Below are 17162 nucleotides of genomic sequence, written 5' to 3'. Positions count from 1 at the left end.
GGCTATGACGTCACAAGCTCCCGACTCCAGCGTTCGGAACAGTTTGTTCCAAATGCTGAGCAGCGGAGTACCCCTTTAAAAAGGAAGTCCAGGATTAGAAAAAAAGACCGTCTTTCTGAAAACACACCACACCTGTCCACAGGTTGTGTATGGTATTGCAACTGGGCTCAATTACAGTGAATACCACACATAACCTGTTGACAGCTGTTTTTGTAAGAACGCCGCCGCGCTTTAGTCCGCAGAACCCTCTTTAACCTCTTAATGAACGGTAATGACTCTTTGATACTAACAACTGGTGACGCGGTCGTGCTGCACTCCATAGGGGGGCTCTGTGATGGAGCTTCGGAATAATAGAGCTCATGATGTGAAGTCAGGTCCAGTCCCCAGAATTACAATAATTTACATATAATTGGCCTCTCAGCGCCATTAGCATCCATCTCACCCCGCTGGCTGTAAAGCGCTTTGTTTACAGAAGCTCGGCGGTGGGTGCGGAGCTCATCTAAAGGACTGCGGCTCGCTGTATAGTTATGGATGACCTTCACAGTGTATATACACCAATGACTGCATGTACTCTGATATATACACAATGTTCTTGTCTCAATAAATACACAGCACTTATGTAGCATCTGCTATTATCATACATAAAGTGACATCAAATGCTCCGGTACACTGCTGAAAAGGCAGCGTGCAAGTGAGCAGATTGTGAGAATTAAAGGGGTACTCCGGTGAAAACCTTTTTTCTTTTAAATCAACTGGCTCCTGAAAGTTTTGTAAACAGATTTGTAAATTACTTCTATTAAAAAATTCGTAATCCTTCCTGTACTTATTAGCTGCTGAATACTACAGAGGAAATTCTTTTCTTTTTGGAATGCTCTCTGATGACATCACAAGCACAGTGCTCTTTGCTGACGTTATTATAATAATAATAATAATATGTCTTTATTTATTGTTGTCCTTAGTGGGATTTGAACCAAGGCCCCAGCACTGCAAGGCAGCAGTGCTAACCACTGAGCCACCATGCTGCCCTTAGCATACATCTGCTATGCACGGTTGCTAAAATGGACAGAGATGTCAGCAGAGAGCACTGTGCTCGTGATGTCATCAGTGTTCTAAAAAGAAAGGAATTTCCTCTGTAGCATTCAGCAGCCAATAAGTACTGGAAGGATTAAGATTTTTTAATAGAAGTAATTTACAAATATGTTTAACTTTCTGGCACCAGTTGATTTAAAAGAAAAAAGGTTAAAAGGGTACTCCAGTGGAAAACTTTTTTTTTTGTCTTTAACTTTCTGGCACCAGTTGATTTAAACAGATTTGTAAATTACTTCTATTAAAAAATATGAATTCTTCCAGTACTTATTAGCTGCTGAATACTACAGAGGAAATTATTTTCTTTGTGGAACACAGAGCTCTCTCTTGACATCACAACCACAGTGCTCTCTGCTGACATCACAACCACAGTGCTCTCTGCTGACATCTCTGTCCATTTTAGGAACTGTCCAAAGCAGCATATGTTTTCTATGGGGATTTTCTCCTACTCTGGACAGTCCTTAAAATGGACAGAGATGTCAGCAGAGAGCACTGTGGTCATGATGTCAGCAGAGAGCTCTGTGTTCCAAAAAGAAAATAATTTCCTCTGTAGCATTCAGCAGCTAATAAGTACTAGGAGGATTACGTTTTTTCAATAGAAGTAATCTGTTTAACTTTCTGGCACCAGTTGATTCCACGGGAGTACCCCTTAAAAGGGCAATAAGCTCATTAGAACCGAGCTGCCTTATTATGTCCAGCTCCCTGTATTTTGTATGTTCTGTACAGTTCTACTTTGCGGCACAATTTATGAGCAAACTCACCGCTCATGTCTCCCTTCTCCCCCTGTGCTCTGCCATGTTTTGTATGTGCGGCCGCTCTTCACTATGAAGGAATTCATCTATTTCATCAGATATCTCAGGCTGGGTAGAAGCCGACAGGTGAATGCAATCTACTGCTCCCTGTTATCACCCATTTCATGCTGGAGAAGCGCTGACGGCAGTGCTACCACAGAATGATGAGCGGGACCCATAATGAGGATTTTCTGTTATATATATCAAGGTTCGTGACTCCTACACAATAACCTTGCATCCATATTTATGACTGATACCAGCCGTCTCTTATAAGAGCGGATAATGGAATTTCAAGCGTCCAAATGCATTCTGCTGCAAAAACACACTCCATTATACATTATAAATAAATCCATTAAATAAACATATATATCAGCACCCAAAGCATTGGCAGATATGTGCTTTTTTAGAATCAAAATAAGGCATCCAAAACAAGGGCCGGCTCTGCCTATAGGCAAAATAGGCAGCCGCCTAGAGCGCCCTCTTGATTGGGGGTGCCGATCTGCCTGCCACAAGAAAGTTAGACACTTAGTATCCAAACCACTTGCCTACATGAGGAGGGGTCTTGTTACAGTGTGTCATCCCAGTAATAAGGTGGGGTGTGTCAAAGGGCAAGCCAATGGGGAAAGTCAAGGGGGTGGCAAAAGTAGCTTTTGCATAGGGTGGCGAAAAACCTTGCACCAGCCATGTCCAAAACCTAGGGGTTCCCTCAGATGCAAAGGGGAAAAAACTGTTGTGCACAGGTCCTTGCATTGCTGACATAAGGTTTCACCTTTACATTAAAGGGGAACTATAGTGAAAAAAAAATGTTTTCAAATCAACTGGTGCAAGAAAGTTAAATTGATTTGTAAATCACTTCTATTAAAAAATCTTAACGCTTCTAGTACTTATCAGCTGCTGTAAACTACAGATATACTACAGAGAAATTTGTGAAGTTCTTTCCATCCTGACACTCCTGAGGAAGTCACTCAGTGACGGAACACGTGGAGGTTTTTCGGACCGGGCATATGGGTAACATTTGCTCCCACTTCATGCAGGCTTTGCCTCCTATCTGACCTCACGTATTTATTTCTTGCTGGCATCTTTAGTTCATTTAATATTTTTTATAATTATTGTTTGCTTGGCACTTTATTTCCAGATGAACCGCATGTCATTGTCTGATATCCATTGTGATACCTCTATATATAGGTTCAATTTGCACATGACACTTTACGGTTAGTTTGTGTGATCTAGGTCAGACGGGGGCATCTTGTACTGCAATTATTCTTATTTTGGTAGGTGAGCCACATTGTTTCAGCCCTGGTCCGGATGAGACACATACCATGTCTCATTTGTGTGGTGTGGCCCGTTACGGGCCTTTTTAAGTGGTTTTTATTTTTCTGTGTCTGTCATTATTGTTGTTTTTTCTGCTATGTCAATCATGTGCTCCTAATAAAGATTGTTATATTTTTGAATTAATTGAATACCCTTGGTGTGCTTCCATTTGTACATTATTTCTGGGTTTGTTGCAGTCGCGGTTATGTATAGGACGTAAATGTGCTTCCTGGTGCGTTAAGTACCACATCACCAGGACGTACATTTATGTCCGGCGTCGTTAAGGGGTTTAAGGGGATGTCTGGAAAAAACTACGTATTCCATATCGACAGGATAAGGAATGAGTAACTAATTGTGAGGGGGGGGGTCTGACTTCTGGGACCCCCACGCGATCTCCAGAACTAGACCCCAGCTCTCAGTGAGAAGCACGTGCTGCAGACGGCAAGTGCCCCATTCATTTCTATGGGACCATAGGGGATGCCCAAGTGCTGTCCTCTGGTTCCTTTGTCGCTCCCAAAGAAATGAATGGAGCTTTTCACAGAGCTGGGGTCCCATTCTGGGGATCGCGGGGGGTCCCAGTAGTTGTCCCCATGGCGATTAGCTTCTTATCTCCTATCCTGTGGATAGGGGATAAGATAGTTTTCACCAGTCAACCCCTTCATGCTCCATGCACTTTCTAAGGGAGTGCCAGAGATAAGAGACTGCTGCGCTTAGGAATCTCCTGCACTTCCATAGACAATGCATGTGCATTAAAGAGTCTATCCAGCCAAAAAAAAAAAGGAAAAACGTATTGCCTATTCCAGCGGTCGGACTCATCCTGCAATGTTCAGAATGTGGCCCTGGATCTCTTAGTTGCATGCAGATGGGAGAGCTAGGACTCCGGTGGCAGGACCTCCCTCCCTTCTGATCAGACACTTATTACCCCCTATCCTGTGGACAGAGGACACGTTTTTCTTTGGGGCTGGATGATAACCAATTTCACGCACATCCCTGTCCAATAATTATTATTTTTTCCGATCCCCATCACAAGGGTCCCGGAAGCTGAGATCCAGCTCCAAAGGATAGGGGATAAGATGTCTGATCGCGGGGGTCCCGCCGCTGGGGACCCCCACGATCTCGGCTGCGGCACCCCAGACATCCGATGCACGGAGGCTCGTGACGCCACGGCCATGTCCCCTCAATGCAAGTCTATGGGAGGGGGCGTGACGGCCGTCACGCCCCCTCCCATAGACTTGCATTGAGGGGGTGTGGCCATGACGTCACGAGCCTCCGGCGCTGCACCCTTTAAACGAATGCCTTTTTATCCTGGGAAGCAAAATTGTCCACCCCTGAGCACTCACCTCATGCAGACACGTGTACTGGACATGGTATGGCGCCACTTTCTCTTCTCCTTTAATCTCAACGTTAATCTGTAGGCGAATAGCACCGGAGACGGCCGACTTGTCTGTTCTCTTCTCTGTGGAGGATACAAAAATACAACGTCACCAAGCAATACGAAACCGGTGACATATACACGATACGATTTAGTCACAGCGGGTCCGGTCATTCAGCCCTTGGGATTAAGAGACGTACAGTACAGTACAGTATGGCCAATTTACTGGGGCAAAGAACGAGGGCAGAGGGAACCTAGATATATGGGCTGCCCTTATTATAATAACACATTGTTATGGGGGATCTGTAGATGGCACACTTATGGAGGATCTGTAGATAACACACTGTTATGGGGGATCTGTAGATGACACATTGTTAAGGGGGATCTGTAGATAACACACTGTTATGGAGGATCTGTAGAAAACACACTGTTATGGGGGATCTGTAGAAAACACACTGTTATGGGGGATCTGTAGAAAACACACTGTTATGGGGGATCTGTAGAAAACACACTGTTATGGGGGATCTGTAGATGACACACTGTTATGGGGGATCTGTAGATGACACACTGTTATGGGGGATCTGTAGATGACAAACTGTTATGGGGGATCTGTAGATGACACACTGTTATGGGGTATCTGTAGATGACACACTGTTATGGGGATCTGTAGATGACACACTGTTATGGGGGATCTGTAGATGACACACTGTTATCGGAGATCTGTAAATGACACACTGTTATGGGGGAACTGTAGATGACACACTGTTATGGGGGAACTGTAGATGACACACTGTTATGGGGGATCTGTAGCTGACACACTTATGGGGGATCTGTAGCTGACACACTGTTATGGGGGATCTGTAGATGACACACTGTTATGGGGGATCTGTAGATGACACACTGTTATGGGGGATCTGTAGATGACACACTGTTATGGGGATCTGTGGATAACACACTGTTATGGGGAGCATCTTACAGTCTAGAGAAGTGTTTCCAATCAGGGTGCTCTTGCTGTTGCAAAATTACAACACCCAGCATGTCCGGACAGCCGATGGCTGTCCGGGCATGTTGGGAGTTGTAATTTTGCAACAGCTGGAGGCACCCTGGTCGGAAAACACTTGTCTAGAGCCAAAATACTGGAAAATACTATCTAATGCTCATTAGGTGTTCCCCAAACTGATGTGTGAAGCCAAACATCTCATTAGGTAAAGAAGGGCAGATTTTAATGGTGCGCACGCTGCATCTGTCAGAGACAGGAACAAGAGGATTCTGGGTGTCTGCGGGCGGGTGACAACACAATGAGATCCCACAACTCCCTAATGAGCAGATGAAGCGCTCCCAGTCTGATATCCCCTGCCGACATCTCATCCAGGAGAGCGGCGAATACCAGTCATTAACAGCGGGGTCACCTACTGCACGTAAGGTGGCGCATCGGCAGAAAACACTCCAGAATTATTTATTATTCACCTTTGAGCCAGACCTGAAAAGAAGATCACGTAAATTTCTACTCTAGCTGACTGCTTGGTCTGTGAAAGGTTCTTATCATGTACCAGGAAGATCAGGATGAACGGCTGTATTTATGATCATCTATATTCAGTGTACTTAACACCCCCTTAAACTTTCCTACATTTTGGCATGGAATAACCACATTTATTTTATTGGGATTTTATGTAATCGACCAACAAAAACATAGGTGGTGTAGGTGGGGGGGGGGGGGGGGGGCTGTTGGGGGGGAGGGTTTTAGGGGTTTACATGTATTTCCAAAATATTTACAAACCCCTAACAAAGATCTGAAGTCTATGAAATAGGCTTAAACTGTGTGCTTTTTAATTTCAGTACAAATGCACCTGTTCTGCAAAGGCCTCAGAGTTTGTTATAGAGCGTTACTGAACAAACAGCAGCAAGAAGACCAAGAGAAGTATAAAGCAGGGTCAGGTTATAAATAAAATAATATATATATATATATATATACAAAAAGCAAAGGAGCAACAGCACTCTAAAATCCGAAAGATAAAAAAGGGAAGGTGCAGGCAACCTGTGAAAGGATCAAGTCCAACGATTCATCCAAATATAAAAAAAGGAAGATCAGGGCAGCACTCCAATAACGTGAAAAAAGGTAAAATTTATTCCATCAAAACAATGTGCAAAACAGCAGCGACGTTTCGATCCTCTCCAGGATCTTTTTCAAGCTTGAAAAAGATCCTGGAGAGGATCGAAACGTCGCTGCTGTTTTGCACATTGTTTTGATGGAATAAATTTTACCTTTTTTCACGTTATTGGAGTGCTGCCCTGATCTTCCTTTTATATATATATATATATATATATATATATATATATATATATATATATATATATATACACTAAGCTTTGAACATCTCACGAAGTACCAAAAAATTCACCATCGGAAAACTGAAAAAATATGGTACAACCATAATCCTACCAAGACAAGGCCATCCACCCAAACTAACAAGCTGGGCAAGAAGAAAATTAATCAGAGAAGCAACCAAGAAGCCCATGGTAACTGTGGAGGAGCTGTAAAGATTAACAGCTGAGGTGGGAGAATCTGTCCACAGGACAACTATTAGTCGTGTACTCCACAAATTCGGTCTTTATGGAAGAAGAGTGGTAAGAAGAAAGAATATGAGCCACAAGAAATCCAGTTAGTAGTTGGCCATAAGCCACGTGGGAGACACAGAAAATGTGTGGAGAAAGGTTCTTTGGTCAGATGAGACCAAAAATGAACTTTAAAGCCTAAGTGCAAAAAGCTATGTGTGGAGGAAACTCAACACTGACCATCACCCTTAGCACACCATCACACCCAACACTGCCCATCACCCTTAGCACACCATCACACCCAACACTGACCATCACCCTTAGAACATCATCACACCCAACACTGCCCATCACCCTGAGCACACCATCCTAACCCAACACTGACCATCACCCTTAGCACACCATCACACCCAACACTGCCCATCACCCTTAGCACACCATCACACCCAACACTGACCATCACCCTTAGCACACCATCACACCCAACACTGCCCATCACCCTGAGCACACCATCCTAACCCAACACTGCCCATCACCCTTAGCACACCATCACAACCAACACTACCCATCATCCTGATCTCACGATCACACCCAACACTTCCCATCACCCTGAGCACACCATCCTAACCCAACACTGCCCATCACCCTTAGCACACCATCACACCCAACACTGCCCATCACCCTTAGCACACCATCCTAACCCAACACTGCCCATTACCCTGAGCACACCATCACACTCAAGACTGCCCATCACCCTGAGCTCACCATCACACCCAACACTGCCCATCACCCTGAGCTCACCATCAAAACCCAACACTGCCCATCACCCTGAGCACACCATCCTAACCCAACACTGCCCATTACCCTGAGCACACCATCACACCCAAGACTGCCCATCACCCTGAGCTCACCATCACAGCCAACACTACCCATCACACTTAGCACACCATCACACCCAACACTGCCCATCACCTTGAGCACACTCAACACTGCCCATCACACTTAGCACACCATCACACCCAACACTGCCCATCACCTTGAGCACACTCAACACTGCCCATCACCCTGAGCACACCATGACACCCAACACTGCCCATCTCCCTGAGCTCACTATCACACCTAACACTGCACATCACCCTGAGCCCACCATCACACCCAACACTGCCCATCACCCTGAGTACACCATCACACCCAACACTGCCCATCACCCTGAGCACACTATCACACTCAACACTGCCCATAGCCCTGAGCACATCATCACACCCAACACTACCCATCACCGTGATCACACATCATAACCCCACACTGCCCATCACCCTGAGCTCATCATCATAACCCAACACTGCCCCTCACCCTGAGCACAATATCATAACCCAACACTGCACATCACCCTGAGCACACCATCACACCCAACACTGCACATCACCCTGAGCTCACCATCCTAACCCAACACTGCCCATCACCCTGATCACACCATCCTAACCCAACACTGACCATTACCCTGAGCACACTATCACACCCAAGACTGCCCATCACCCTGAGCACACCATCACACCAAACACTGCCCATCACCCTGAGCACACCGTCACACCCAACACTGCCCATCACCCTGAGCACACCATCACACCCAACACTGCCCATTGCCCTTAGCACACCATCCTAATCCAACACTGCCCATCATCCTGAGCACACCATCACACCCAACACTGCCCATCACCCTGATCACACCATCCTAACCCAACACTGCCCATCATCCTGAGCACACCATCACACCCAAGACTACCCATCACCCTGAGCTCACCATCACACCAAACACTGCCCATCACCCTGAGGACACCGTCACACCCAACACTGCCCATCACCCTGAGCACACCATCACACCCAACACTGCCCATCACCCGGATCACACCATCCTAACCCAACACTGCCCATCATCCTGAGCACACCATAACACACAAGACTGCCCATCACCCTGAGCTCACCATCACACCCAACACTGCCCATCACCCTGAGCTCATCATCAAAACCCAACACTGCCATTCACCCTGAGCACACCATCACACCCAACACTGCCCATCACCTTGAGCACACTATCACACCTAACACTGCACATCACCCTGAGTACACCATCACACCCAACACTGCCCATCACCCTGAGTACACCATCACACCCAACACTGCCCATCACCCTGAGTACACCATCACACCCAACACTGCCCATAGCCCTGAGCACATCATCACACCCAACACTACCCATCACCATGATCACACATCATAACCCCACACTGCCCATCACCCTGAGCTCATCATCATAACCCAACACTGCCCCTCACCCTGAGCACAATATCATAACCCAACACTGCACATCACCCTGAGCACACCATCATAACCCAACACTGCACATCACCCTGAGCTCACCATCATAACCCAACACTGCCCATCACCCTGATTACTGTTGAATACTTATGCAAGGCAATGTATACAATTATCGTAAAACATCTCCAAAAGACCACCTCTTTGAGAAGACCACATCAGTTAATATGGATTTTTTAATCCAACATACGTTATGCATTGTGGCCCTATTCTTTGAGAAGAGCACCCCCACTAGAAAATCACATGTCAATGCAATTTTGGGTGATTGTCCCAAAGAGGTATGAGTGTATAAGTCCGTTTTCCCAACCAGGGTGCCTCCAGCTGTTGCGAAACTACAACTCTGAGCGTTCCCGGACAGCCTTGGCTGTCCGGGCATGCTGGGAGTTGTAGTTTCGCAACAGCTGCAGGCACCCTGGTTGGGTAACACTGGTATATGTAATCGCCACATCATACCCAGGTTATACAAGACCTACAACTGCTGCTCACCCCTGATATAGCAGATGGATAAATGACTAGATGTACTCGTATACTGTACCATATGTGTATACAATTATATATAACCACTAATCAGCCTGGTTTTACCAGATGTATATATGATTATAGGGCACACCGGATTATACAGATCTGCCGCTCACCCACGTTATGCCAGATTGTATATGATTATATATTGCTGCTGTTTATCCATGTGATACTTGATGTGTATATAATTTTCATATAGCTCACATATATTTGCCACAAGCACCTTTTATTACCTATTTGCATTGCTTATGGCCCCCACCGATCATGAGAATTGGGATCTCATGTGCCCTCATATGAATGCAGCAGTGCTGCTGTTACATTCAACCCTATGGGGCAGATGGAGCCAAGCGCAGCACTTCATTTATACTATTAGGTTTTGTAGATTGTAAGCCCTCGCGGGCAGGGCCCTCTCTGCCTCTGCCATCCACTGTTATACCCTTATTGTATTAGCATTTGTGTAGCAATAAATCTTTTAAACCCTTACAATGTGCACAGCACCATAGGGTGATATACCCTTAAATAATCATTTTGGGTCCTGTGGTTTTAGTAAACTCTCTTTCTTTAAAGGGGTATTCCGGCTTTATACATCTTATCCCCTATCCAAAGGATAGGGGATAAGATGTATGATCGCAGGGGTCCCACACCAGGGAACCCTCGCGATCTCTGTGCAGCCCCCGACATCCTGTGCCGAGCGCTGTCTCCAAGACCGAGAGGTGATGTCACTGCCACGCCACGTCACACCCCCTCCATTCATGTCTGTTAAAGGGGGTGTCACGGCCGTCACGCCCCCTCCCACAGACATGAATGGAGGGGGGGCGTGTTGTGACGCCACGAGCGGGGCGTGACCGTGATGAAGTTCGCTCCGTGCGCCGGATGTCTGGGGTGCCGCAGCAGAGATCGCAGGGGTCCCCTCACATAGACATCAATGGAGGGGGCATGGCATGACGTCACAAGAGCGCGTTGGCCGTGATGTCACAGTCTCAGAAACAGCACCCGGCATAGAATGGGATCCTTAAAATCATATATCTTATCTCCTATATAAGATGTATAAAGCCGGAATACCCCTTTAAAGGTGCCTTCATATGTAATTTCTTCAGGGAGGTGTAGGTCACATAACTTTATTATATCAGACATGTCTATTTGGAGTCGGGAAGGAATTTTTACCTCTATTATGAGGGTTCTTTGCCCTCCTCTGGATCAACTCAGTAGGGACTCATTAGGGTTATAGGTTGAACTTGATGGACTCTGGTCTTTTTTCAACCTTATGAACTATGTTACTATGTATGTTATTATATACGCTCACCCAGGTTATACCAGACGTCCATCTCCCCGCTCAGCGTTCGGACTTCGATGATGGTCTGCCCCAGGAAATCATCCGATTCTCTCTTCAGCCTTTGCTTTACACGAGATTTTATGTCATCGTCCTCGTCCCAGACACGGACCTTGATCCGATCTGAGGAATTGTGGCACTCGCTGGAAGGGAAAGAAATAAAAGGGTTAACCATGTGCTGAACCGTACAGGGCACAAACTGTAATAACCGGGTATAGAAGACTTGTAAGTCAATTCACCATTATTACTACAGTATCAACATTCCAGGACCAGATTCTTTACACACAAAGGTCACTTGACTTTACCCTAAACAGAAGTTTCATTTCTCATTGCAAAGTCCTCCAGGTTTGTGTTGATCAGCCTGGAGAGGGCTTTGAAGTATTCCAGTGCGTTTTTTTTTTTAACCCTCTGTGCTCGGGCTGCTAAGCGAAACAAAACAAACTTTAACTCACCTTCCTACCTTCCCCCGTTGCGATGATATCGATGTCCCATTCTCTGATTCCCGACTTCTTCAGCTTCCTGTAAGTTGAAGAGTCACGTGACGCTCAGCGTATCACTGGTTGCAGCAGTGTCCCCCTGAGGCCGGTGATACGCTGAGCGTCATGTGACTCTACAACTTACAGGAAGCGGAAGAAGTCAAGGACCGGAGAACGGAACATCAATATCAGCTCAACGGGGGGGGGAACGTAGGAAGGTGAGTTAAAGTTTGTTTTGTTTCGCTTGGCAGCCTGGGCACATTGGGTTAAAAAAAACAACAACACCAGAGTACTTCTTTAATCCCACTTCCCACCCCGTCCCGTATGTAGCTTGACCTCTAAAGGCAGAGCCTATCCTAAAAGATGTATTCCACATGTAGGTAGGACTTCCTAGTAGATAGTTTTCCCCTCTAGGTAGGACCCCACTGTAGGTAGTTTCCCTCCTTTAAGAAGTAGGAACCCCCAGTAGGTACGGCACCCTGTAGGTAGTTTTCCCAACTATATGTAAGTTCCCCCAGTAGGTAGTTTGTCCCCTGTATGTAGGACCCCCCCATGTAGGTAGGATTCCCCCCCCCCCTTTTAGGTAGTTTTCTCAACCATATGTAAGTTCCCCCATTAGGTACCTTGTCCCCTGTAGGTAGTTTTCCCAACTATATGTAAGTTCCCCCAGTAGGTAGTTTGTCCCCTGTAGGTAGGAACCCTCTGTAGGTAGTTTGTCCCCTATAGGTAAGGCCCCCCTGTAGGTAGTTTTCCCTACTATATGTATGTTCCCCCAGTAGGTAGTTTGTCCCTTGTAGGTAGGATGCCCCCTGTTGGTAGGACCCCCCTCTGTAGGTAGTTTTCCCTACTATATGTAAGTTCCCCCAGTAGGTAGTTTGTCCCCTGTAGGTAGGACGCCCCCTGTGGGTAGTTTGCCCTCTAGAGGAAGAGACGCTTCCAGTCTCTAGTTGCCGCAGTATATGTCGGCATCCCATTTTAGCGGAATGCTGACAGATACCTGCGACGGGTAGAACCCACCTTAAGCTGCTTGTTGACGTTTCCAAGGGCCAAAAAACTACAGAAATTGAGTAATCCGAATGTGTGTCACCTTACATGGAGAACAGGTATATTCTACAGTCCATACCCATCATCCAGTCCCACAGCAACATAGACCTAGGAGCCTATTAGGTAGCCCTATAGCCTTTCCACATTGAGGGGGGGGGGATATTAAGACCAATCAGCATAAATATAAGAAAACACCCTGCATAGTGTTAATGGAAGACAAGCTCTTCATGGCGGGAGCTGCTTGCAGTCCTGGGTTTCTCTTTGGTAAGAAATAACCTCAGACAGGACCGAGTTGGGATGATCAGGTGCATTTAGCAGGCCGGCGTCCCAGGGGGCTGTAACTCATCAAAATACATCTAAAGCTGACGACAAGCAAAGAGGAGAAGAGATAAAATATGTAAATCCCATTCCAGCTCCAAAATTACCGTAACATCTTCCTGGACCGCTCGAAGAAGATCACCAGCCGTAGAGGAGTCTCATGCACAGGCCACAGAGGACCCCAACTATAGCGCATGATAGAGCTTGTGATAGTACAAACTGGGCCATATCCGGCCTAACCCATGGCCAGTTTAAAGGGGTACTCCACTGGAATTTTTTTTTTTTTTTTAATCAACTGATGCCAGAAAGTTAAACAGATTTGTAAAACTTCTATTAAAAATCTTAATCCTTCTCGTACTGATCAGCTGCTGTATGTTCCACAGGAAGTTCTTTTCTTTTTGGATTTCTTTTCTGTCTGACCACAGTGCTCTTTTTAAATGTGGTTTTCTGCTGAAATTTATGTGTTTGGAGATCCATTATTCCATTGCCATGTTTTCCATATATCTCTATAGAGTGTAATGTCATGATACACGTGATGTTTTCAATAGATTTAAAGTTTGGATTTTATTTGATGTGTTATGCCATGACTAAGGACCTGTAATGGTCCGAAACGTGTCGGCTTCTGCCCTGATGCAAGTTTGTATCCGATGATCCTACAATAAAGTGCCTGTGTTTTACCGCATCCAGCGCTGGACATTTCTTTCCGTTCCTGCTGATCCGGTCCGGGGACGCTGCCGGCTAGTCCATGCGCTGGTGTTTGGGAGCACGAGGAAGAGAGCTGTCTACACAGAGTGTTGTTCTACAGTGCTCTCTGCTGACACCTCAGTCCATTTTATGAACTGTCCAGAGTAGGAGCAAATCCCCATAGCAAACATATGCTGCTCTGGACAGTTCAAAAAAGTAAAAAGAGGTGTCAGCAGAGAGCACTGTGGTCAGACTGGGAAGAAATTCAAAAAGAAAAGAACTTCCTGTGAAGAATACAGAAGCTGATAAGTACTGGAAGGATAAAGATTTTTTTTTATAGAAGTAATTTACAAATCTGGCACCAGTTGATTAAAAAAAAAAAAAAATGTTTTTCAGAGGAATACCCCTTTAAAAAAAAGTGAAAAAAAAGTGTTGTCCAGCATGAGGTGAGGTAGTAAAACCCTGACACCACAATGGTGGACCATACTCATTTTTGCCATAAGGACCTTCTCATTTTTATGTATGCCTCTGCTCTCCAACATATAAAATATGACCTCAAAATCATCAGAAATTACAAGAATTTGGCACACCTCATTTTATTTGGTGCATATAAGACCACTTTTCTGTGCTCCTGGTAAATGTATCCAGGTCAAGGCTGCTGTTTGTGTACATCAGGGTTTGGGTTAAAAAAATAATAATAATAATACAAAATTAGGAGAACTAATATAAAAATAAAATAAAACAATGGGAAGAAAAATAGGTGTAATGCACCTGGCGGATTCTGCTGGCTCATAAATTCATGCATATGCTAAAATACTAATAATAGATCTTCCCCAGAGAGTATGTGATCTGCCAACTGCAGCGCTATGAGCCGGAGAAGGAATAAAACATCACTGTTAGGCTGCATTCACACCATGGATCCGGCAGGGGGAGGGGCAAACAGGAGGCTCCCGTACCCCGGCCGGATCAGCCCGTGACTCCATTTACTTTAAGACCCGACCGGAGTCAAACGGTGACTGCGGTCGGCTCAGTTTTGACCCGTATGCGATTTTGGACCGGACCTAAAACCGTAGTATACTACGGTTTTAGGTCCGGTCAGGAAACCGCATACGGGTCAAAACTGAGCCAACCGGAGTCACTGTTTGACTCCGGTTGGGTCATTAAAGTAAATGGAGTCACGGGCTGATCCGGCCGGGGTACGGGAGCATCCTGTTTGCCCCTCCCCCTGCCGGATCTGGCACCCGTATGTACAAAACGTGGCGTGAATGCACCCTAAGGCTGGGTTCACACCACATTTTTACAATACAGTTCCCGTATAAGTTTTTCAATGTGAAAACCGTACGGAACCCTATTGAAAACCGTACGCATTGACTCTCCATTGGAAACCGTATGTCAAACAATGCATTCGGTTGCATCCATTTTGAGACCTGTACAGTTTTATCGTTTTTTTTACCATACCCAAAACCGTAGTCTACCACAGTTTTTGGTCCGGGTGGACAAACTGTATTAAACTGTATAGGTTTTTTTTTTTTTAACATGTGAGTCTGTGTGTCCGTATGTGCGTACAGTTCCATCCGGTTTTCACCATACGGTTTTTGACTTTGCACAGTTTTTTTTCTTCGAATTTCAATCAAACAAGTGAAACTTTATTCATAATGGAATGAAAAGTTAAAAACGTGTATGGTTTTTTCTTTAAAAACACATGCAACCGGACATCATTCTTCAAACCGTATACGGCTTAAAATTTGTACACGCGTTTTGATACAGTATAGGCTGGGTTCACACCGCGTTTTTGCAATACAGTTCCCATATCAGGGGAAACCGGATTCCTCAAAACCTGACTAAACAGTATCAAAACGTGTGTACAAATTTTAATCCATATAAGGTTTGAAAAATGATGTCCGGTTGCATCCGTTTTTAACTTTACACTCCCTTAAGAATAAAGTTTCACTTGTTTGGTTGAAATTTTAAGAAAAAAATTGTAAAAAGTCAAAAACCGTATGGTGCAAACGGGATGGAACCATCGGTTCCCATTGACTCCCATGTCAAAAACCATGGTAGGCTACGTCTTTGGGTACGGGAAAAAAACTGATAAAACCGTACAAGATGCAAAACGGACACAACCTGATGCATCTTTTGGCATCCGGCTTTCAATGGAGAGTCAATGTATGCGGTTTTCAATACAGTTCCGTAAGGTTTTCAAATTGAACACATATACGGGAACTGTATTGCAGTTCGGGTTTTCAGGAATCAGTTTTTCATCAAAAACCTGATACGGGAACTGTATTGCAAAAACGTGGTGTGAATGCACCCTAATACATTGTTTCCCAACCAGGGTGCCTCCAGCTGTTGCAAAACTACAACTCCCAGCATGCCCGGACAGCCAAAGGCTGTCCGGGCATGCTGGGAGTTATAGTTTAGCAACAGCTGGAGGCACCCTGGTTGGGAAACACTGGTGTGATACGTCAGGGACAATCGTGACCATTATACGCGGTGTCCAGGTTGATGGCAGGGACACAATACGTCTCCTCATCTTCAGATAACTTTACAAGCTGTTGCTGAGCAACGTCTGAGATAACGTAGGAGCGGAGGGTCGGGGATGAGGGGGGATTACATTGTGTTTAGATATTCCAGTCATCGGCTGCAGATTATGTGAAGTGACATGTGAGCCCCCGAGGTCAGCGCTTCTTCTATATGTGCCTGGTCTCCTCCAGGAGCAACAAATTAGGGAAAGAGACGAAAAGACGGAATGCAGAAAGACTGTGGACTCTGGGGAAGAAGACCTGTGCAGAGGAAAAGTTGCTGAGTTGCCCATAGCAACCAATCAGATCGCTGCTTTCATTTTTGAAAAGGCCTGTGCAAAATGAAAGTAGTAATCTGACTGGTTGCTATGGGCAACTATTCCTCTGCTTAGGTTTTGATAAATCTCCCCCACTATGTCTGTGAGATATTGGGGTACTTGGCAATGGCTGCATGGTACTGCCGAAACATTGTAACCTGCTACATTGGTGAATGGAAGCATTCAGCTTTTCTGCAACTAAGAATTCTGTGGGACGTTAGGGTGTATGGTGCGGTATATCCACTATGTAGAGGGACATTAGGGTGCATGGTGCGGTATATCCACTATGTAGAGGGACATTAGGGTGTATGGTGCGGTATATCCACTATGTAGAGGGACATTAGGGTGTATGGTGCGGTATATCCACTATGTAGAGGGACATTAGGGTGCATGGTGCGGTATATCCACTATGTAGAGGGACATTAGGGTGTATGGTGCGGTATATCCACTATGTAGAGGGACATTA

At 45.5% G+C, this 17162-nt stretch overlaps 1 protein-coding gene across 12 annotated transcripts in view; it reads right to left on the bottom strand.

Moving 5' to 3' along the window:
* The window catches only part of UNC13B (unc-13 homolog B), a 427170-nt gene that overhangs the window by 92120 nt on the left and 317888 nt on the right, over window positions 1-17162 (bottom strand). For all 12 annotated transcript variants that reach the window (XM_056547105.1, XM_056547097.1, XM_056547089.1 and 9 more), the window contains 2 exons: window positions 11309-11478; window positions 4529-4644 (listed from right to left, as the gene is read on the bottom strand). In XM_056547105.1, coding sequence (XP_056403080.1) covers window positions 4529-4644; window positions 11309-11478 — 286 coding nt within the window. The remainder of the gene's footprint in view (window positions 1-4528; window positions 4645-11308; window positions 11479-17162) is intronic.

This window comes from Hyla sarda, chromosome 1 (genome assembly GCF_029499605.1).
Source record: "Hyla sarda isolate aHylSar1 chromosome 1, aHylSar1.hap1, whole genome shotgun sequence".
Classification (NCBI taxonomy): domain Eukaryota; kingdom Metazoa; phylum Chordata; class Amphibia; order Anura; family Hylidae; genus Hyla; species Hyla sarda.
Note: the sequence above shows the minus strand (reverse complement) of the source record. Positions and strands in the feature narration are given on the sequence as shown.